This window comes from Cottoperca gobio, chromosome 24 (genome assembly GCF_900634415.1).
Source record: "Cottoperca gobio chromosome 24, fCotGob3.1, whole genome shotgun sequence".
Lineage (NCBI taxonomy): Eukaryota > Metazoa > Chordata > Actinopteri > Perciformes > Bovichtidae > Cottoperca > Cottoperca gobio.
This window is the reverse complement of record NC_041378.1, coordinates 15,358,258-15,381,524: the sequence shown is the minus strand read 5'-3', so window position 1 is coordinate 15,381,524 and position 23,267 is coordinate 15,358,258. Positions and strand designations below refer to the sequence as shown.

At 40.8% G+C, this 23,267-nt stretch overlaps 2 protein-coding genes across 8 annotated transcripts in view; both read right to left on the bottom strand.

Annotated features, from left to right (window-relative positions):
• LOC115003692 (poly(A) polymerase type 3-like) overlaps window positions 1–23,267 on the bottom strand; it is a 981,812-nt gene that overhangs the window by 455,417 nt on the left and 503,128 nt on the right. The window lies entirely within an intron of this gene.
• Window positions 1–23,267, bottom strand: part of nrxn3b (neurexin 3b) — a 270,213-nt gene that overhangs the window by 181,218 nt on the left and 65,728 nt on the right. For all 7 annotated transcript variants that reach the window (XM_029425564.1, XM_029425568.1, XM_029425567.1 and 4 more), the window contains 3 exons: window positions 22,855–23,016; window positions 9,342–9,780; window positions 5,541–5,924 (listed from right to left, as the gene is read on the bottom strand). In XM_029425564.1, coding sequence (XP_029281424.1) covers window positions 5,541–5,924; window positions 9,342–9,780; window positions 22,855–23,016 — 985 coding nt within the window. The remainder of the gene's footprint in view (window positions 1–5,540; window positions 5,925–9,341; window positions 9,781–22,854; window positions 23,017–23,267) is intronic.

Here is a 23,267-nt window from a genome sequence, read left to right as displayed (position 1 = left end):
CAGCGAAATGAACAAGGAGACAGAGTAAGAGAAAAACACACGAGAGATAAGAGACAGAAATCATCTGTATACTAAACTTGGCACAGATAGCAGGGAGGAAAGCGAGCAGACAGGAGCGCTGTTGTCTGTTAGTGTCGCCTGGTGCGATCTTTGATCTCCTCAAACAGTCTAAAATATCATGTCAGGTTGTATTTTCGTTCTGGTAAACAGAGCAGGGAAATTGCTCGTTTTTTTTAGCTCCCGGTGGAAAAGAAGAAATTACACAGAGCAATGTGCTACGTTCAATACAAATATGAGGAAATTATCATGAGACTTTCATTTCTGATGATTCCATTATTTGAGTTCCAAAAATATTATTAGTGTAAGATGTGCTGACATACTGCCATGAGGCCTGGGTTTCCTCTGGTTCTAAAAGTCAACAATGGTGCAGGAGGACAAGATCTTTGCATTTAGACTGTTGGAACTGTAAAACATTACATTTCCAAAGAGCAACATATGCTCATAGTAAACCTGTGAAGGTAATGTCACCAGAAGTAGGCTGTTGTTAGAACTTGCTTAATATTTACTCAAATAAAGTTGTTAACGATAATATGCTGTTCTGCAATCAGGATGTGTGTAAAATATTTGTGGTAGTAATAATTAGAAGGCCATTACGACACGTTCATTACGTCTTAAACTCATCTAGTGATAAGGTAATGTCCCCCATCGAAAGTCTCTGCGTGTTACTTTACTTAATACTTACATATGTTATTATTTATTTATTTACTGATCATTTATAGTTTCTGCAAATTCCCCAACATCTAGGTCTAAATTATTTTCCAAGCCTCTAAGAAACCCGTGTAGTCCTTATTTTACTGCCTTAATTAAAGGTATATTGTGTATAGTCTGCATTGGAATAAGTCAATTAAATAGCCACCATGTAATCAAGTCTCAGAAACAACCTAAGTGTCTTGGCAGCTACAGGTCTGTGCAAGTCCTGCACTAACGGGGAATATTCAAATCCAATGGTACCGGTTACAAAATCAAAAGTCTAAATCAAACATGGAGGCTGTGGTGGTCGAGGAGCCCGTTTGCTTCCTCAATAATATACATGGCATAGATTTTCCATGTTTTCCAAATCACTTTTGCGGTTGTGAATTTGTTTTTGGCACACAGGAAGTGACAAAACAAACCTTTACAGCAAAACATTCCATCACAAGAGTGTGTTAACCTGCGAGTAAAGTCAGGTGAGAGTAGCCGACAGTTCACTGGAGTCACACTACATGATTTCTACCGAGCATCATAACGTCTACAAATGTGTCAATGTTTCCTTATCGTATCGAAAACGCTATTGAATGTCGATGTTTTTCAAGGTATTGCATTGAAGTTAGATATTCCAGTATTGTGACAACACTACTCCCAATGTGAACCAAGGAAATCTATTTGAATGAAATAAATCACCAAACAAAGTGTAGACTGAACTGTTTTGAGCAAAGACCGACAGAAGAGCTCATTTACATTCTAGCATTAAGTCGCGAGGCAAAGGCCAATCATTATAATGTAAATGTATAACCTTTGTTACGCACTGGGGGAGAGCGCTGATCTCTATCATTTCACCCCTTGTCTCGTCGTACAAGCACAGTTCTCTGTTGTACCGTATATCATGCTTGAGATCAATAGCAAGCGCCATGTGTGAATACATCTTAGTGGTTGTTTGATATTGTCACTAGGGAGCTCCAGGGGCTGCTTTAAAGCATGGAGGAGAGGGAAAATAAACTATTCTACAAGCATGACTAATACATTTCCATTCGTTCCAAATTGTTGCACATTCATTTTGGAGAAAAAAAAAGAGAAGAAAATACGACGTTGTTTCAAGCCCAACATTTCCAATCAAAGCGATTTCTTCATCTCAAGGGCAACCGACAAAAATTAGCTTCAACAATATTCGACTCCGCACTGTAATATGAGTAATCATTAGAGAATGTGGAAGCTAATGGAATCAGACTAATTTGTAATATTAGTTTGCCAACATCCAGACCTTGTGCTATTTGCAGATGATGTTGTCGCCCCGGTTTAATCAGAATGAACTCCCATGTGCAGATTGCAGCTGAGGGTCAAACATTAAGAATGAGAGCAGGAACAAGATGGACTGCTGTGGGAAGGGACTGCTGAAATAAAGCTGGCTTTTTATACTAGCAGAAGGGGAATGGTACTAAAGGCTGTTTTTACTGTGGCTGGGGACGAGGGCGCTCCAAATACAAGTTCTCAATTTACTGCTCAGTCTTCTTTCCGACCCTTTATCTGTGGTCGTGCGCTTTGAGTAGTGACCGGAACAAAAAGATCGCTGACACATGCAACAGCCCGAGATGAGATTTTGCCACACGGTGGCCGGCCGTGCTCTGCGTGAGAGAGAGAGAGAGAGAGAGAGAGAGAGAGGGCTGCGGTATCGACCTGCTGTGACTTTGCCCTGACGGAAGCTCTAGCTGAGGTGGTGTTCAGAGCAGAGCCAGAACACACGGGAGGGATTACTGATCCCCAGGAAGGGGGAAAGAACATCTTGGCTGCTCTGTCCACACTAAAACAGATAAGGCCCAGAGGATGTTCTAAGAAACTTTGAATTGGAGAACAATGTCTTGTTGATATGATACAGATAATACCATTGTGTATTCAATACTTCAACCTAAAGGAAATGAGAGCCTTTTGGGATAACAGCTGTCATTATTGAAACTATCAATTGTATAATCTAAGAAACTAACAACATAGGCCTATCCAAAGCTTAAGTACCATTTTGAGATACTTGAGTATTCATCTTATGACCCTTTGGAGAGTCCTGAACCCTAGCGTTAGCACCAGCTCCACACCAGCTAGCTACAACATAAAGAGGCCAGAGTACTTTTACGTTTCATAATTTAAAAGGGACAGTTCAGATATTTTGATGTGGTTGTATGAGGTACTTATCCATATTATAGTCAGTGTATTTCCTACAGTAGGTGGCGGTACACGGGCACGGAAGTAAAGCAAGTAATTTGACCTTGCAGTAAATAGAAGCTGTTGTTATTGCCACTGCCTCGATCAGTTAGTTTGTTTGTGTTATTTCATGACATTGATGAATCTGAAATAACCCTTTTAAAACACCAGAGTCACACAATGACACAAACTAACCAATCGAGGCAGTTGTAGACCAGCCGTGTTCTGCCAGCTGTTTGACTGTTTTTGTCAATGGAGTCTGGTGGCTTTGAAGAGAGCTCTCCGTCAGATCTGTCTGACTGCAGGCAATGAAAGTATTCTAAATATAACGTACACTTTAACTGATATTGATTTATCTTATGTGCCAAACTACCTGAATTTCCCTCGGGATAAATAAAGTATCTATCTATCTATCATCTATCATCTATTATCTATCCCTATAAAGTACACATGACTGGTAATGCCTTTGTACCTGTACTTAAGTACACTTTTGAATGAAGCACTTTTACTTGTAATGGAGTATTCTTTACATTGTTGTACTGGTACTTAAGTAGCACTACCTCAATGTGTAGCAATGTACGTCTAAACAACTGAACTTACTGGGACGGACTCAGCTCGTATTACCTAGAAACTAAGATGCAGAGGCATGTATTCAAGACGGCATTAGCAACACCGGCACATTTCACCACACCTCAAGTCTCACTGTGTGAAGTAAAAAATCAGCTGCTGAACAGACTGTAGCTTTGTTCTACAGCTCCAGAACTAGAGGGCAGGACTGCAGTCCCTCGGGTTATCACCCAGCGGCAACAGCACTCGCTGAATGCAGAAATACGAGCGTAAGGAGGCCGATGTGTAGGAGGCAGCGATACAAGACGGAAGAAGAAGAAGAAGGAGAGTGTATGGAGAGTTAGGGACACATGACTTCATTTTTCCTTCTTGTGGGTAGAAGGTCAGAGAGACTCTGAGACTCGGGTTCGTAGGCAGTACACTGCTGCCTTTTCCTCCTTGTGCTGATACAACATAGATAGAAACAGTCAAGCGAAGACCAGGTTAACTGGATCAGACAGAACCAGCTTCCTACATGGACTCCCACTGGAAGCTCTATCACAACAGGACAGGACATGTACTCTACGCTGCATACATTCAACATCAGTTTCATTATTTATAGAGGAACATTAATAACAAAGGAGGGACCGTTCTTTGTGATTAAAGTACAGACAGTTCAAAATGGAATGTTGATCCCTGTTCTTCTTTAATCATTAACAACACGTTATCATGCCGCCAGCCTCCTGCAGTCACATTTACTGCTGGTCGTAACAACGTATTCTCTAGATGCTCATTATTCCTTCTTCAAGTCCGTTTCTTTACACACCTCAAGTTCTTAGGAAAGTACTTAAAGCCCTCTACTGAAGCCTGAAAAGCTCTGTAAAATAGTGAAGAAGTGAAGGACAATCTGAACAATAGTCCGATAACATACTCGCACAGCTCGGAGTGTTCCTATCTCCACCGTCTCATAAAAGCTTAATGTGTCCAAGCTCTTAAAATCCAGACAAGGAGAGTCCAATTCACCAGCAGAGGGAAGTTCAAATTCATTGCACAACCTTCCCCAGAAAAATGAAAGGCTTTGCTTTTTTTAAAGCCACTTGGCAGAAAAGTGGAATCCTATTAAATCTTTCAGCAAAGCTTCCATAAATATTGTGAGGGAAGTGCCCCAAGTCACACTTCCTGTCTGCTAAAACAGAGCACTGTCCACTTTGCTTGGAAAAGCTATTGTTATCAGACAACGGCTACAACGGCTACAACGGCTACAACGGCTACTACCACTTCACAATAGTCGTGCATCGATATTGGTTTTTCAATAGCCAATGCCGATGCCGATTTTAAGAGAGCAGGGCGGTCGATGGCCAAAATATAATGCAGATTTTATTGTTGTTGGGTTTATGTGCTTCTGATTATCTGTCTGCAGCGTCTCTGTTTGCTTAAGTAGATGTGCACTCTGTGTGCAGTGCACTCACTTAAAACATGTTTAAACTGAATAAATGTACATAGGTAATAAAAAACAACTTATGAATGAAAAATAAACAAGAGTTGTGGTGCACATAACAGCATTTATCAGCAGAGACAAGGAAAATGTGTAGACTTACATAAATATAAAAACAAATAAAAAATGTTAGTGTAGTGGCCTTTCATGGTGAAAGACTATAATAAATTAATAATCTGCCTCGTGAGTGCAGGCAACGGCCAAAATGGCAATAAATCGACCCAATTAATCGCTCTACTACTACGCAAACAATCTTTTGGATACCAGAAAAGATATTTCAACTTTAGTACAAACAACTTCATAAGTACTGTCAACATTTAGCACCCACACAAACATATTGATAGAAAGTGAAGCAACACTATTCCAGAAGCACACTGACCAAATAGATTTCTGCTTTGCACATAAAGGAGTACAGCTGCTGCACCCTCTTTAAAAGTCCTTTACTAAAAAATCAATAAGCCCTCCGACAAACCCAATAACACTTTAAAATGATCACTATAAGAGAGAAAACACATTCACCAGACAGAGAGGAATGATTGTAAAAAGGTCTCACCTCTCTCGCAGGTACTGTCCCAGAAGCCAGTTCCAGTGCAGTCACAGACGAAGCGGTTCCATCCCTCCTTGCACGCTCCGTTGTTCTTGCAGGGGTTACTGTCGCACTGTTTCCCCGTCACCTTACTGCACGAAGACTTGATGCCGGTCACATTCTGGTTCTGAGCTATCTGCCGGATGTCCTTGCTGCGCCCGTCGATGAACAGATCCCGGACGCAGCCCACGTAGCCGTAGTTGAGCATAGCGGTCCAGAGCTCGGTGGGGAGCACCAGGCCCAGCCGGCTGTCAGGCAGGCCCCCCAGATAAAGGTCCCCCTCCAGGTCCAAGATCTCATTTTCCCCGCTGGCTGTGAAAGGGGTCCGGCGGCTGTTTACTGAGATGATGCCTAGAGGAAGAACAATCCATTATTAAGCACAGTGCGAGAACGTACATGTCAACATGTCATGTAATCTACTCCGATCATAAAGACGGCGGCAGGAGTGAGATAATATCACTTGTTTCTTGTTGATCTTTATTCAAATCAACTGTCATGTTCTACTAGTTAAGTGATTTGCTATATTTTGCTCGCTGCCAGAAAACAACTCTTCACAACGCTGCTGAAACGACAGGAACTCCTCTGGAAACAAAGTGACATTTGTTGCCATCAATTTACAATATTTTGCATTTCTACAAAATGTATATTTTTAATACTTAACAAAAATGATATTGTCAAACTGAATGTGAGACTGACAGCCACTTTTGTGTTCATGAAAGTGATACACAGGTGAAAATGACAGATGCATTCTCAGGTAATGTGGTAACCAGGAGCTCTAAGAAATGGGACGAGCAGCAAAGTTGTAAAAGAGGCTGACAAAAATAGCACATCACGCCTGCGTCTGTGCTTAAATTCAGTGTAAGTAGGTGGAGGTGCAAGCTTCTGTTTGGCAGCCAGAATTGCACTGATCACTGACTCTGTAACACTCTCTTTAGGGGAACTCTATTTGAGTCATAAAATTACAGGATAGGGTGCAGAAAAGCTAAGAACTAAAAATAAGCTTGCATCCAACAAACCCACTCCTCTGGCACAAGGTGTCTGCGTGTGATCTAACGGCACAGTGAGCTCCAGGACCACCCAGTAAATATTATTAATACTTTTTTTACTGGGTATTTTCCATGAGGCAACTTGAAATTTTGGGATCAGATAGTTCAATTGCATTAAGATCTGATTTGACATGGTTTATGAGTGGAAAAAAACACCTATACCTTTTGTGCACATATGCATTATCAACGCAGTAGAATATATCCAATTCCACAACTGCAGTGCTGTGACAATACTCCCTCATTTATATTCCAAACATGCCATTACACTAGGAAAAAATCATTATAGACATGATGTGTGCTCGACAGTGAGGCTCTATCGACGCTGCTGTATTGTGCATTTCACTTCACAAATGTGTCTTTTTTTTTTTTTTAAGGTAGAAATTGTGATTTCCGAACACCAAATTGACATTTAACAAACTAGAAGTACATTTATAAAGTCTTTCATTCAAATAAAGATTACTTAATAAATTGAAAAAACAATTGAAAATCAATGACATATGCGTGTAAACCTTTAATACATTTGGACAAATAATATAAGTAATTAATTTAAGAAAGAAAGAAGAAGAAGTAGGTTTAACTAAACTCTCTTCTGGTATAATATTACATCTATCTGCGCCTCTCCGTCAGCCCTCACTGAGCTCAAGTAAATGTAGCAAAGAGATGAAAAGATCACTCTTTAAACAAACCCGAGTTCTCACATTTTACTCGTGTTACATTCCCCTTGCAGCCAGACGGAGAGATTCTGGCTGGAGATCTTTGGGGAACAAGAAATTAAATTCACTTGCAACTCCTATTAACATTTCACTCAAGCCACCAGTGTGATTATGCCTGTTCTTAACCATCCCTCAGTCTGGTATCCATATATCTGTCTCATTCCTCTTTTTCCCTGTGAAAGTCCTACTTTCTTCTCTGCTATCGCACTGGGGGCTGTGCCAGTGATTAATCAAAGCAGCGGGCTCTGACACACGGCTAAATTGGCTGCTCTAACCTGATATATAACACAGGCTGTAGCGCCGACTAACACACCCTGGTTCTCTGGAGGATCCCACCTAATGCAGAGATTGTGTTGGGTTTTGGAGCTCAAGGCAACAGAAGTTTTCTAACCATTTTCTCTAATACAATCTTCGAATACTTTCTGTGTATTTGGACATGTTTTGAGGTCAGAGGACGTACATATGGAGGGAAGCAAAGGGAAAACGGAGGAGCTATCTGGAGAGAAGTATGGCTTTATCCCCCTGCCATAAATCATCGCTGAAATTAATATATTGTGGAAGTTGACATTATCTTGTGATGCAGGAAAAAGCTCAAATAAGCAGTAACATGATTAACTGTGATTCTTACAGGTGGTGCATTTCCATTGTGACAGCTACAGTGAGTCTACAAGTGGAATAATTATTCTAAGGGTTTTTTCTCCATTCAAATTTCGATTAACTTAAATAATTTCAGTACATTAAAAACCAGTTGAAGCGTCAATAATTAATGTTGCAGAGTGCGTACGTTGTCTGGAAGAATATGGTCTTGCAAGTTAGTGTAAAGAGCAAGTGAAATTTAATGAGGGGGAAAATTATTTACTTAAAGAAGGCAAGGTTTTTGTTATTAGAAAATTAATAAATGCCAATTTTGAAATGTTTCTTTTAAGCCAGTTATCAAGTAACTGGACTGGATCTGGATCTGTGAGGCTGCACACTGGTGTTTTGGCTAAATGAGCATGCTAGCATAATCACAATGACAATGCTAAGATTTAGCACATGTAATGTTTACATTTTATTCAATCACATAATTAGTCATTTCATTATAACTTTCATTCTTGTATTTTATACCCGTCTCGTTCTATTTTAGCTTGTTTTAGTTTTCTCTCCTGGATCTTTAATGACTGTTTTTAATTGATTAACATTTTGAAATGTAAATGTTCTTTTATAATTTGTTTCTGTGTAAAACACTTTGAATTGCCTTCTTGTGTAAATGTGCTTTACTTCACACTTTTTTAGTTTAGCATGCTATCATCTGCCACAAAGCACAGCTGAGGTTAAAGGGAATGTCATGCCGGTAGCATGAATACAAATACAAAGTAGTTTTCTGTTACAGCCTCTCAAATCTAAAATGTTGCTGCTTTTGGCTGTTTCATATTGTAAATGAAATACCTTTGGGTTTGGTAACTGGTAAGTTGGCCTTGAGAAGTGACGGGCATGGAGGATGGGGCTATGTTTTTATTAGATTTTTTTATTGTTATCATGAAACTATATAATTGTTGATTTAAACTTATTCCCCAAAATGTAGGTTTGTCATTTGCAACGAGGAATAACAACATATAGCAAAGTCACCACAAGCAACACTGCAGGAAACTCTGCTCTCTTTTATTTGTATGGCTTGTCAGCTTTGTCTATAAATGTATATACAGCATAGCTAAAGGCAACATAGTTTTAATTGAGCCAGAGGTTGAGTTTCCTGATTGAAGATGTTGTTGATCATCTGCTTTTGTGTGAAAGAGAGCGAGAAATAAAGAAACAGTGACATAACGGGACCCCAGTGCCTTCCCACAACACCAAGCTGATCACAGGTTAACAACCCGTGACCGTGATGGTAAACAGAAATGAAATCTACTATTGATAAACTGTGTGACCAAAAGTCTGTAGTTACGACTACTATAATATGAAAACTAAGTTCTGAAATGTTTTCCTTAGAGGCAGTTTTTCTCTTCCTTCCCTTTCCCCTCCATCCTCACCTGAGCGGCCATCCCTCTGGATGTCCACGTGGTGCCAGGCGCCGTCATTGACCTTAGCCTGCGTGGCCTTGACCTTGATAGTGCCGGAACCCATGTCCAGCAGCAGGTACAGCCCTCCGTCCAGAAGCTCCACCGCAAAGAAGTCCACCTTGTTGTTCTTCTGGCCCTTTGCTTCCCGCCGGTCCTGGGCCTTGCCGTGGGTGAAGAGTATCAGCCCGTTGGGTTCGGAGGTACGGAAGTCAAACGAGATGGAGCCCACGCGTTTGGTGTTCCATTTTGGCAAGGCCAGGTAGGAGTCGGGCGTCTCGAAGTTGATGGGGTCGAGGGTGGGAACGTTTTCGCACTTGAAGACCACGTCGCCCTGGAGTTTCATCTTGGGGTCCACGATGCGGGCGAGGCGGGACAGCTCCAGCCGGATATCGTTGTTCTTGTACACAACCTGGGCAAGAAATACACGAGTTGTCATAAATGTACGTGCAGCAAATACATGTCATGCACGTGTAAAGATGATGATTATACCTTAGAGGGAATTGTGTCCTAAAGGGTTTTTCATTTGGTTTTGTTCACACCAGTAGGGGATCATTTATCAGCGTAGTAACGGTTGAAAAATATTTATTTCCACGGGAATGAATTGCACTCGATTGCATTCTGTAATATCATTCAGCATCATACTCCAGTAATATTCCATATTGCCGATTTGAGGACAGCTGGATCAATAAAACTAATATCTTTCTTAGGCTTGTGTGGCCCAATTTGTTTCTCAGTCATTTTCTATATCAACTCCAATTTATCCAAGATGAAAAAGAGATTGTACAAAAATGCATCACTGTATTTTTGTTAGATTGAACACCTGCCGACTGAGCGTGAAGTGTGAGCAGCGATGGCTAAATTATTAGTAAGTCATTCCGTTGTCTTGAAGCCGGGGTGAGAATGCCACGGGAGGATTTGTAACCCTGTGAGAACATACTCAATATTATTCCTATTTACCCACAATAAAATCACTGCAACCCCCTAATCCACAAAGTAGAAAGCAGCCCCACATTATAGTCAAGAACAAAATACCACAGAAAAGGAGAGTAGTGTATTGTTGATTGGAATCCATTGAGGCGGAAAATTAATGTTTCTTTTATTTCCTTTCTCGGGAGAAAGACAGGCTTTTTTCTGGTATATAGGGCAGTGTGTGCGCAGGAAACAGCAACACTGTTAGACGGAGCACAGCTGTCAGCAAACAGATTTTACTGCTGTGGGATTACCGATAATCCTGGAAGATTTGACAGTAAATCAACACAGGTGACCCGAGCGCTGAGGAGGACTGACGAGAGGGGGGGAGAGAGAGAGAGAGAGAGAGAGAGAGAGAGAGAGAGAGAGAGAGAGAGAGAGAGAGAGAGAAACCAGTGGGAGAGAGACGGACGAGCTGGTGGGAATAAGAGCGGAAAGCCACAGAAACTGCATGAGAGGAAATATATCAGGACGCAAATAGAGAGAAAAAAAAGGGATAGATCTGTAAGATTAAATGCTGTAAGACCAGTATGTGCCGCTGGCTTTCAACATATGTGTGTGTGTGTGTGTGTGTGTGTGTGTGTGTGTGTGTGTGTGTGTGTGTGTGTGTACAGTACAAACACAGTTATGTAGCTGTCGATGCGGTTAATGACCACACTTAGTCTCCTGAACATGACACGCAAGAAAATGCTTAGCCTACCACAACCTTTGTCAAAGCACTTACATTGACTGGTAACGCACCACATAATGCTAATAAAGGTCATTTCATTTTAAATACAGCACATTTTAGGCCCCTTGCATTAAAGTATATGATTGTATGAACAGAGAGCCAAAGAGACGCACAGTTCTGGGGATGTAACGATTATTTAGATCAACTGTTGATTCTTTTCTAGATTAATCAATTAATCATTTGTTCTACAGAAAACATCCTTATTGCGCTCTCAGGCAGTAAGAGTGGAACTGAACACTCGTACACTGACAATGAAAAGCAAACATGTTTGGGTTAATCATGGTCAGCAGTCGCCTCCTCCGACAGGCGAGGGTAGTCTGTGGAAGTTATTCAGTCTCAGCGCGCTAGTCTGAAATAAAGTATGACAAAGCCTTCGGGGGGGAAATAACATTAACATATCACAACTCTCTGGCCCAGTAATTAATAAGTAATTAAACACAGCAGGAATTTGCTTATGATTAATATCATAAAGCTCTAGTATGTATTGCATTGTGTGCAGAAGAAAAGCATTGTTTAGCAATCATTTTTATCATTTATTTCCCAAGGTTGAAGTTGTTGGAGCAGCACAGACCAGTTTAACCTTCTGTTAAAAACTTTTGTTCGTTCTTTTATGTTATAACATTTATATTAATGGCATTGCATGACGATATGTTCCACATGTAAAAACTCTAACAGGATCTATGTGGCAGATTTCTTTGCAAGTAAAATCTTTAGATCTTTGCAAACATTACAAACTTATGTACATGTGTTTACAAATGCGGTGCTACAGTAATGGCTTATTTTTTCTCCCATCTGCAACAGGGATTTGTCTATAAAATATCAGAAAAGACTTGCCAATATGACTCATAGCTTGAAGGATCAACTTTATTTGTTGTCTCTTTTTGTCTCCATTAGATTATTAGCTCTACATATGAGAGAAAATGTAGACATAATCTGCCTCTCTGATTACTGACAATCGGCAGCAGCAACATTTAGAGTTGAATCCACCCAAATGTGCTTTCTGAAATAATGATAGACATTAAATGAAAATGATATTTCACAGAAATGTTGCCGCTGCCCTCAAACTCAAACATCTTTAAGCTTTAACCACCATTTTTTGATATCTCTGAAAAACTGGTGTTTTTATGTGTTTTCTTCTGAAGCCAAATACCTTTCCACATCCAGCAAGCTTCCAGACTACGCTCGGCAAGAGAACAAACCGAATATTACATGAAAAGAGGAAGCGAGAAGAAAAAGATGCTTTAATGCGGCTCATTTGCGATGTACAAATTCTTTTTAAACAGTGATGGTCACTGTGTAGTTCTTAGATTTAAAATCGCTCAAACTTGCCAAAGTTCAAAGGCACTCTGTCGGTCTTTGAGACACATTAAGCAGAATGTTGTAGATATGGAGAGAATAATTCAGCTGTGTGACACAACCGAAGGTCTTCAGAGCCACAGCAGGTTCTTCTTACACTAAAAAAACATAATTTGTCTACACGATGTGTCTAAACGACTCGTAATGAAACTTGCTTTCCTAAGTTTTCTTGACAGTGCAAAGCCTTTACAATCTCTCCCAGGCACTGCGATGCCATTCTGCAACGTACTAATCGTACAATCAGCCGGCTCCCGATATGTTTTGGGATTATGATTTTGTCTGTTCTGCTGCAGGCCGATCAATAAGGTGATGGAAATGATGCCATAAAGGAGGAACTGGCTGCTGCGGCGATGTGAACCTCATCTTATCCTTTGTTATGCATGTGCTTTGCTACGCTATCCTTCGGCCTATCAACACCCTTATGGGGCCCATTCATAATGCAAGCACAGGGGACTGTAACGACTCCATAAAGCCGGGATCCTCCGTCTCTGCTGCAGGATGGTGTATCGATCGGGCTCTGGTAAGGGTGAGGGAAGGGCAGGTGGGTGGAAGCGTGAGACACACACACTCGCTCATCCCTAATCTACTTCAGATCAGTGCTCATGTCCTCTTGGCCTCGGCCACAGCTGCTGTCAGCTCACGATTTAGCCCCAGTGTTAATGAAGAAGCGAGGTAATTCCATTGAAGTGGAGTGAGGAGGAACACACAAACAAGGTGAAGCTTCGGGAAGGCAGGCACACACACACACACACACACACACACACACACACACACACACACACACACACACACTAATGTGCAAATACACAAACACATACAATACAGTATTCACTGTGTGCAGATCAATGTACCAATTATTATATATATTTATGAGGAAACTGGATCAGTGACAGAACTAGAAGTAGAGATAGAATATTCAGCAGTAATTACTGTGGCACAATGTGACTTTGACTACCATATTACAGTGACTGGGATGTGACAGTGAACCGGTATTAAAGGGTTAATCCACCCAAATCACAAAATATATATCTTCCCAATGTTGCCTCTTCCCAGAGTATGTAAGCATGTAGATGGCACTGGAATTTCATTTGTGTTGCTTAAAGTATCAAACAATTATGTTTCAAAAACACATCAGCAGTCTTAAACGTAATACAAAGCTGTATTACTCTGGGTAATCTTAACGGTTAACTATTTTAAATCAGGATCTACAGTATATTCTGCTGAAGATAGTCTACAGCAGCGTGACCAGAATATTGTTTAAAAAAACATTGAGACCTATTTAGTTTTTCAAACACAATTTTACTATAAGCACAAGAACCCCTAACCCTGAAGTCCCGTGGGATGGCAGCAGCAGTGTCAGCGTTGGCTATTTTATATCTTGGCTGCAAGGGGCATGCTTTTTTTTTTGGGGGGGGGGGGATTTGGGTGAAATGTCCCTTTAATGCGGCAAACTAGAGGTAATGCTGCAAAACTAGCTCAGGCAGTCTGCTTCAGCTGTGCCACTTGAGACACTATTCATTGCGACACATACAGTACCCTGTCAGACACACACACAGTGAGGCGTTCCATCCAATCTGTCACATGAACTCGCTCCAACCCTTCCTGCTAATGCTGCTGCTGCTTCCACCCTGCTCAAAATACCAACCGCAGCCTCTGCTGCTACATCTCCACTGTCACCTCCACCACCGCATACATGTAGCATGTAGTGTCTAATTGTAGGGAGAGAGATGGCTTCCTTCACTTCCTTCTGTCGAACATTGTGTGTTAAGATTTATGCATTGCAGGTAGTGACAAGTAAGAGCCTTGGCAGAAAATGATTATATACGTGTATATATATAAATAAATACATACATACATACAAACACTATAGATATATTTTCTCAATAAATCTGTGTCACACTGAAATAGAACAGCTGAACATGGCACCACAAGCACTGCAGCTAAAGATACGATTAACTATTGCACTCTCAGATTCGATACTTCAGGTGTTTTCATTCAAATCTAGAGGTATGTTTATTCTAACACCAATTACTTAATGTCTGAGGCCATACACATACACTTGCTCTTATCTGCTACTATCTCTTTGTTGTCTTTCACTACACCACAACACTGCTCCTCCCCTCATGTCCAGGACTTTGACTGGCTCAGCACTACAGAGCTAAACTTCAAGTTCATAAGCTCATCGACTTCATCTCTCCGGTATCACAGTTCCAATACTAAATCCAAATCAGCTCAGCCAGGACCTGCACCAACATGTGGAACTCATGCGTGGGACACATTGACGTGTGAGCATCACTACTGCTGTATTCACAACACACTACAGCTGTTTGCACAACACTGGGTGCTGGTAGCATCAGCCCACAGTTCTGTGTGTTCGACCTGTCCAGCATAAACTAACCTTGTCCATCTTCCAGTTGCACGTTATATGGACTCTTTCATTGTTCACCTGATTCAGGTTTTGCAGGTCTGTACCTGTTGGCTTGTACAGGGACTACTCTCCAGCTGCTAAAGTTGTTTTACTTCAATGCCTTTATTTTCGTATTTATCTTGAGGTACTTACACAGTTCTTTTTATTAGTTACTTTGTATGTATGTATGTTTTTGTTTTTATTTCATGCAGTTTAATCAGCGAATCATTTTGAGAGATTCATTTGCGATATTAATAAAAAGGTAATGTTGCATCATCACATTATGGCATAAAAAAAAAGAAAAAAGAAATGAAGAAACTTTTAAATGTCAATAAAACTATTTAACACAAATGGTCAATTAAACATAAACAGTTTATGTACAAATGAATAAAAACCTAAATATTATTTGCATTAATTAGTTTGAGTTTAAAGGAGCTTGTAAGCAGATTTGGTGACCTTTGGAAAGAGCCAGGCTAACAGTTTCCCTGTGTACAGTCTTTGTGCGACGCTGAACTAACCCTCTCCTGGTTGTAGCTTCATACAAGAAAGTTGTCATCTAACCTTTGGAAAGAAAGCAGAAAAGCGAATTTGCTCTATCTATGTAAACTATTCGTTTACAGGTAACAAATTTGGCCAACAAAATAAGTTTACATTTTCAGCTTGATGTCTTTCTTCATCGGGCACTTTTGACATTGCAGGAAAACAATTTTTTTTAGCATTGTTACAGAAATACTGTGATTTTCTGGTAAAGGCAGTAAATGATATGATTGGGTCACCATTGTGTGACAAGCCTTAGAACAGTATGCGTTTAATTTCCTGGAGAACGTTTGTGCGAGGTCATCTAATAAGTAGCATAGTAAGTAGAATACTGCACAGTGTCTGTCTGAAGCAAGCATTATATGTTATGTGTGTTCAGTACCAATACTGATTTTATTTTTAAAGTGATGATGATGAGTGAAAAGTTATTTCTGTAACATTATAATGATACGTTTTGAAAAACCCAGGATTTACATTTGTGCATGAAGTGTCACCTAACACCAAATTCATTAAATAAACTTAGCGTAGCCTATAGGTGGGTGAGGCTGAAAGGTGAAAACATTCCATTAATGTCTGAGGTTTGTTCCCAGTCATCAGCGTTTGGCCCTATAAGGGGACATTTAAAGAAGAAAAAAGAAAAAGGACACGGTGACATTTGTATTGGAGGGGAAAGCAAGCGTTCCCTGAACATACTGTGGTGACTAACACAAAACTGATGACGACAATCCTCTTCCTCTCAAATGCCAAATCTTGGTCTCTTGCCCTCTCTCCTCTTCTTCTCACTTACTCATAAGTCTCTTGATCTCCGTCCATATAAGTATGTTTTCTGTTTCTGTCTCCCACCCGCTGACATCCACCTCACCTGCACCCATCCTCTCCTACGTTTTTTATTTTTTAATTTTTTTAATACCGACACCTTCTACCCTGCCGTACTTCTCTGCTTGTTACTCATCATCTCCTTTGTGTTCCTCCACCTCCTGCATGCAGCTCCTTCTCCTCTCTACAGACATGACCGCGCATGCCCCAGCTACCCCCACAGTCTGACACAAGTTACCACTGCAAAGCTCCAGCGCCGCCACGGGTGCCCTGTGACACGGGAAGGAGGGGCTGGATGGCGTGAGAGAGGGGGGCGGGGGGTTTGCAGAAGGCACTGCAAACATCAGACTGACCGGAGAGTGAGCCCACTGGCCCTCGGTCACGTGCCACGCTGCTGCCCACATGGCAAAACACGCGCTGAGGCGGGACGTGTGTGTATGTGTGTGTGTGTGTGTTGTGTATGGATGACATCCCATGTAGCCTTCGGGGGCAGATGAGTGCAGTGAAGACTGAGCGAGAGAGGGGTTGTGATGGCAGCACGCGGCATCTCTTTTGTTGTCAGACAGAAGAGAAAGGAAGGAGCTCGCTCGCTCCAGCAACACATCCCTCCATCTTATTCATCAGCTCTAAGTGATGCACTTTTCCTTTTTTTTTATTATCTTACAGCGAACAGAGACCAATATGCACCAACGTTCCTGCTTCAATAGCATTTGAAGTGCTGTAGCCAGACGTTACACACACACACACACACACACAGTCAGACAGAAATACTGACGCACTCTGATCTAAGCAGCGGGCCAAACACAACTGAATCATTCCCTCATTATCTGGGGATATTGAATCTAAAGGAAGAGGTGGAGGGGGCAGGAAGGAATAAATATTGTGTAGGAGAGCAAAAGAGAGGCAGAGAGACAAAAGGATGATGCATAGGGACTACATGTAGATGAAAGAGTTGGGCTTCAGAGATATTGTGAATGAATAGAAGAATGAGGGGGAGATCACACAGACGGTCGTGAGCAGTTTGCATAGTCCTGGGTGGCAGCTGGCATCATGCCTGCTTAATGGAGCAACGTATGATGAACAGTTGAGGATCGCACAATACTACCACTACCCGACCACATGGTGAATCACCTCCATGATTCTGTCCACCAAACGCTCTCTCTCAAGGGCCAACTCATGCTGAGTCACGTTCGGATAATAATGGAAACACATGGAGGGAAAAGATGCCTCTGCACCGATGCCCGTGATGAAAATTATTTGCATTCTTTTAAGCTGCATTAATAATTATTTGTATACGAATAAAGGGTCAAAAGACTACATGTAATGTGGAAAAAGTTGTTTGTAGTGAACTAACCTTAGGGCCTAATCAGACAGGGCGCTTTTTAACAGCCTGGGGCGTTTTTTTTGTAATTATTTTCAATGAGCTTGAAGAATTACGGTAGTTGTTTTTGAGTTGCACTATTGCTGGAGCGACCTGGAGTTGAAAAAAGTTCAACTCCGAGCGGAAAAGCTTCCGACTTCGTTGGTGTTTTTTTTTCCATTGTCTAATCGTATAAATTAGGAGGCGGGCCTTCTGTCGAGGCTATATGGCGCTAGAAACGTAGTCACCATGATCCAAACAGAAAAGAAGAAGCTTGGAGGCAGGGTAGTACTTGAGATTTCGAGTAACTTGTTATCATTAATTTAAACTATTAGGTACACGTACAGTTCATGGTTTGAGTTAAGTGTTAGCACTCAGCAGATTTCCGCTCATTGTTTTGGTTTCCTGGTGTGCAAATTTGCTATTTTGGTTCAGTCTCACAGCTCTCATTAACCTCATTTCCCGCTTTGTGGGCAACTATTTTCAGGCAGAAAAAAGTAAGAAACTTGCTGATAAACATATTGGAACATTCAGCAGCTAAAGTGCTAGATATTTCACCCAGAAGTATGTGGGGACCAAAAACAGAGCCAGATTTATTTGGATTTACATCCATCAGGTAGACAGAAACATGACAACAAATAACAAATTAATTCTGATATCTGAATGAAGGTAGATTCTGGTGCAGCAACACTAGCCAGCATCATACAATGTTCATGATAGCGAATGGAAGTGTGCACACATGCTGTACGGTGCCCGCGGGGACTACTTGAGCATGTTGTAAAAATAGCACTAGTCACCATGGAGCTCCGTCTAAACTTTGTATTTAATTGTTTTGCTGTTTTATTTATTTTTTAAATCAATAACACTTGAATGATTCTTTATTTTAAAATGACAATATTGAATATAGAATTTCTAAAAACAAAAATGTTTTATGTATATATGAACTCTGACGACAGGGTCAGAGTTCAATTCCACGCGCAAGCTAAATCTCCATTTCCCTTTTCACTGAGACAAGCTAGCGGGAGCAGCTACGATGCGGCGCGAGGTGCGTTGTTTACTCTAAACGTGGCATGAAAAGTGAAAGAAAACTAACTACTTTCACAATGAATGGAAGGAAGAATTATTTTTTACAACAGTGAAAGAAAAGTGTGTATGTCTCATTTGCGGGGCGACGGTAAAGCGGCACATTGTGGAGTCACTTCGGTACGTGTCACAGAAGCTACCGTGCTAACTAACTAACTCACTCACTCACTAACTAACTCACTCACTCACTCACTCACTCACTAACTCACTAACTAACTCACTCACTAACTCACTAACTAACTAACTACTAACTACCACCTGCAGCACTGCGGGCAGAACCAGCCGAGAGTTAAAGGCAGCTTTGAGCAGCAGCATCTCTTTTCACCAGGCTGTGAACAAGTCACAGAAAGCATCGGAAGCTTCATTTTTAATAAAGAACAAGAAAGCCTCTTCGGACGGAGAGGTCTTGAAAGGTGCCATGATGTTATTGAAAACACTGTTCAAAGACGAGAAGAAAGGTTCTGATGTGATCTCCACTCTGATGTTACAAAGTTAGTGTTTGTACAAACAGGATATGATTTGAAGATGTGACCGTTAAGGATTTCCTTAATTTGAAAGTGATACTTTGTACTGAAATATAACTGGTGTGATTTTGAACAAAATGCTACAAATGTGCTCATTCATACAAAACTGTCTATACAGATATTTACAAAAACATCAGAGATGTGATACTCTGACTTTCAAATGTTGCAATAGATTGAGAACATAAATAAATAATGTTGCATGTTTAATATATGTGTGTTTCCTACCATAAATCATTGTTATAGTTATTGTGAGGAATAATTAACATTAACATGGGATCAGACAGTCTCTTCACATATGAATATTTATTATGATTATTATTATTGATAATATTATCATTAAAGGTGAACCGTGCAACTATGTTATTCAGGAAGTTTGTATCAAACAAGTTGCCCTTCGTATTATTCAGCACCCTTGAAGTAGCTCTCAGCATCAAAAAGGTTGGTGACCCCTGATGTACACTATATTAGATTTTTCTCCTTTTAAATCACATTGGATGTGTCGCCCATACTGGAGGATGAGTGAGGAGGCTCAGGCGAGGATTAGTTTAGCTCCTGTGAATTTACTGCATCACCATGTGCATCGACATACAACAACTTTCTTCATCCTACTACTTGGTATGGACTTAACCACCAGTGGGGGGGGGGGGGGGATCAAATACAAACAATTAAGCCTAACATATAGTATTTTTACTGTTTTTATAATGCTGTGTTCACAGATTAATAATGAATTATTATGCTGCTGTGCAACTACTAGCTTCAGGAAAAAGCTTGAATTATTCCAAGGCGGTCCATAACTGGGAAGCAACACATCTTCTCACGTTGCATATATAATACCAGTGTATGATTATGAGGGTATATTTTTGGGACTTTTTATGCTTATTTGTACACTGGGAACCACACACTGCCCGTTGTCCTGAGGCGAAACACGGCTTAGATGTTAATAATCAAAGTCAAAGCTCAGGATATGTTATCTATTTATTCACAGAGTCTCGGGCAACAGTACAGGCATGGCTGGGCCAGTGCTACAAATGTATGCACTGTATTTGTGTCTGTGAGACAGAGACAGTGTCAGAGTAGTTTGAGGGTGGACCAGAGATGCATTAGCCACTGTGGTAATGGCTCGGGGAACAGTAGCCTGAGCTGAGCAGTCTAAACATAAAACAATGCAGACAAGGTGACTTTCTCCAAGCCCAAACGTGCTTGCTTGTGTGTTTTTTGTGTGTGCGTACCCTCAAAACAAGAGGAATTAAGAGAGTGTATAATGAAAATGAAAGGCTTGTTGGAAGGTGCTCGGCTGAGCTTGGCAGCACATCACAAGACTTAATGGCTCTCGTCAAAATGGAGACGGTTGCGATGGAAGGGAAAAACAGCCAGAACGTGAGGGTGGAGATGGGCCAGCCTGACGTGGTGGCATATTAATGTCCCGAAAGTAAAGTTACAAATATTATGTGTGTTGAGATGCCACGCAAATATAATATGAATTTCTGAAGTATGAAGGGGCTCAGGAGGTAGAGTGGTCGTCCACCGGTCGGAGGGTCGGTGGTTTGATCCCCAGCCCCTGCAGTCAACATGTCAACATGTCAAAGTGTTCTTGGGCAAGATACTGAAACCCACTCCAGGTGAGTGTGAGACTACAGACGAGCTGATGTGCACCTTGTATGGTAGCCTCTCACTCTGTGAATGGGCGATGTGTTGTAAAGCGCTTTGAGTAAAATGCAGAGATTGGAAAAGGGCTATATAAATAATAATACTAATAATAAGCTTTATTTGTATAGCACCTTTCATACAAGAATTGCAGCCCAAAGTGCTTCACAGCAAAAACATAACAATTAGTAGAAGATTAGACAGAATAAGAGCATTTACAGTACAAATACATGGTAAATATATTTACCATGATGATCTGGGCTTAAATCATCAGAGTGGGCATTATTGTTTTGATTGTGAAATGATCCAGAAATATTCATGTTATTAAATATGGAAATTGCTAGAATTATTTATTACTTATAAAAAGCTGTATGGAAACATCAACATTGGATACAACTTCTATGATTTCACTTCAGTATGTTCATGCGGTTGCCGGTTTGACTTGTTACGTTTAGTCTAACACAAAGCTCGGCTCATAAAATCAGCGTTTATAAGATTAATAACTATTTGTGACAGAGTAATCACTTTATAATTGTTTCTGTGGCTTTTGCTGAGATCTTAACAAGGCTTACTATGTATCACAAGATCGTTTTGTCCACTGCTTTAATCTAAGGTCAATAATGAACGGTGATGCTCAATGTGCAAATATTAGTTGCTGTTTCATCCCTGTGATCTGTTTCCATGGTTGAAGGAAACTAAATGTGAGTTTGTGGCAGCAAAATGATACTTTTCACTGATTTTAGTCAAAATGGTATCAGATTTTAGTGCATTGTTGTGTGCATCCTAAATGATCAGGTAGTGCTAAGAAGGACGTGTCAAACACATCCAGTTAACTTTATGCTAATTGAGGGATCTGATGCAAGCATTAAAAAAAAAGAAAAGAAATAGAAAGCATTTCTTTGGGTGATATCCGATCCAAGCTAGACATTTCAACCGGTTCCTTCACAGGATAAAAACATGGAGGATCAATTGTTGTTCACAGTGTTGGATTTCCACCATTTGATATGGTCAGTCTGATATTCTCTGGCAGCATTCCAATCATCCAAGGCACATTTGTCCTGTAATTTCATCAGAACTGACCTTCCTTTAACACCGTAACCCAGCTTTACAAGTATCACACAACAAAACAAACTGGTAGGTACAGAGGACCACATGTACGCTCAACCCAGAGACATTGCTAACATCCTCCAATATACTTTTAAAATCACTGACAATGACAATGTGGTGTGTTGTTTCCAATCAAAGCAATGTTCCATACTGCAGCTCCTCCACAAAGACACACGCTTGCACCCAGTTTCAAGAAGAAAATGTAATGCTACTTCTGAGACTGCTGCTAAACTGTAGAAATCAATGTTGACTTTGTTACAGCTCCGAAGAGCCACTGTTTCTCCCTTTATTATCATTACTTGCTGCAGAATAAGTAATGGTGAGCAAAATGTAAATAACGGGCACTTAATTTTTGTTTTTGGCTCTACTCATAAACTCAAAGGGCCTGCAAATGCATTAAATATGTCCCGAAACAACAAGGCTTTTTTCCTATTTCATCATAGGCAAATATTTCTTTCAGATTGCGGCCCATTGGGAGGCGTTTCAGCGGCACACTCAAGCTGATGCTGCAAATTACATGTGACAGAAGCAATTTTGGGGTATTTTCTCACACACAAACGGCAGTAAGTGTTATGAATTAGATTAAGCAAGGGAATATTGAATGTCTGATACTTCCTCTGCCAACTCAGCAGCTTTAATTGATAATGCAATTAAATTGTATTCTCAATTCCCTTCCTTTCAGGAAAAGTATGCTGATTTTGTTGTTGTTGTTCGTATAAAAAAACAGCTGCACTGGCTAAGTAGTTGATACTAGGAGTGTGTGTGTGTGAGTGTGTGTGTGTGTGTGTGTGTGTGTGTGTGTGTGTGTGTGTGTGTGTGTGTGTCCGCACAGTTTTGCATGACAACAAGAGTTCTGAAACATTGAAAATGCAGATACAATATTGGGAATGAACAACCCACCCTCTATACTAGTCATGCACCGCTCTGTGTATTATATGAGTCTCTCCTACCTCTTTGAGGCAGCCCATGAAATTGTTGCTCACTGGAGATCCGGGCAGGTCCGCAGTGCTGGGGCTCCCACCCACATAGAAGAAATCGTCGGAGCCCAGCATGGTGTAGTCTTCCTGGGTATAGCCAGTGGTGGTGAGGATCCCATCAACGGAGATAGTCACCTGTTGAGGGGTAACACATAGCCAAAGCCGAGCCATTACAATCTTGGATTCGATCCCGTGCTGTGTATAAAACACACCACCTTCCTTGGTCTGCTTTCGAAATTGAACTTTTCTTTAGGTCCCACACTGTTGGTTGCTTTCTCATTGAACCTTTTTTTTACAGAATCCTTTTTGGTACCTTGAAGCGATTGTTTTGGACCAGACAGTGTTTGGATTTTGTTAATGGAATTTTTGTCATAGGATTCACAGGA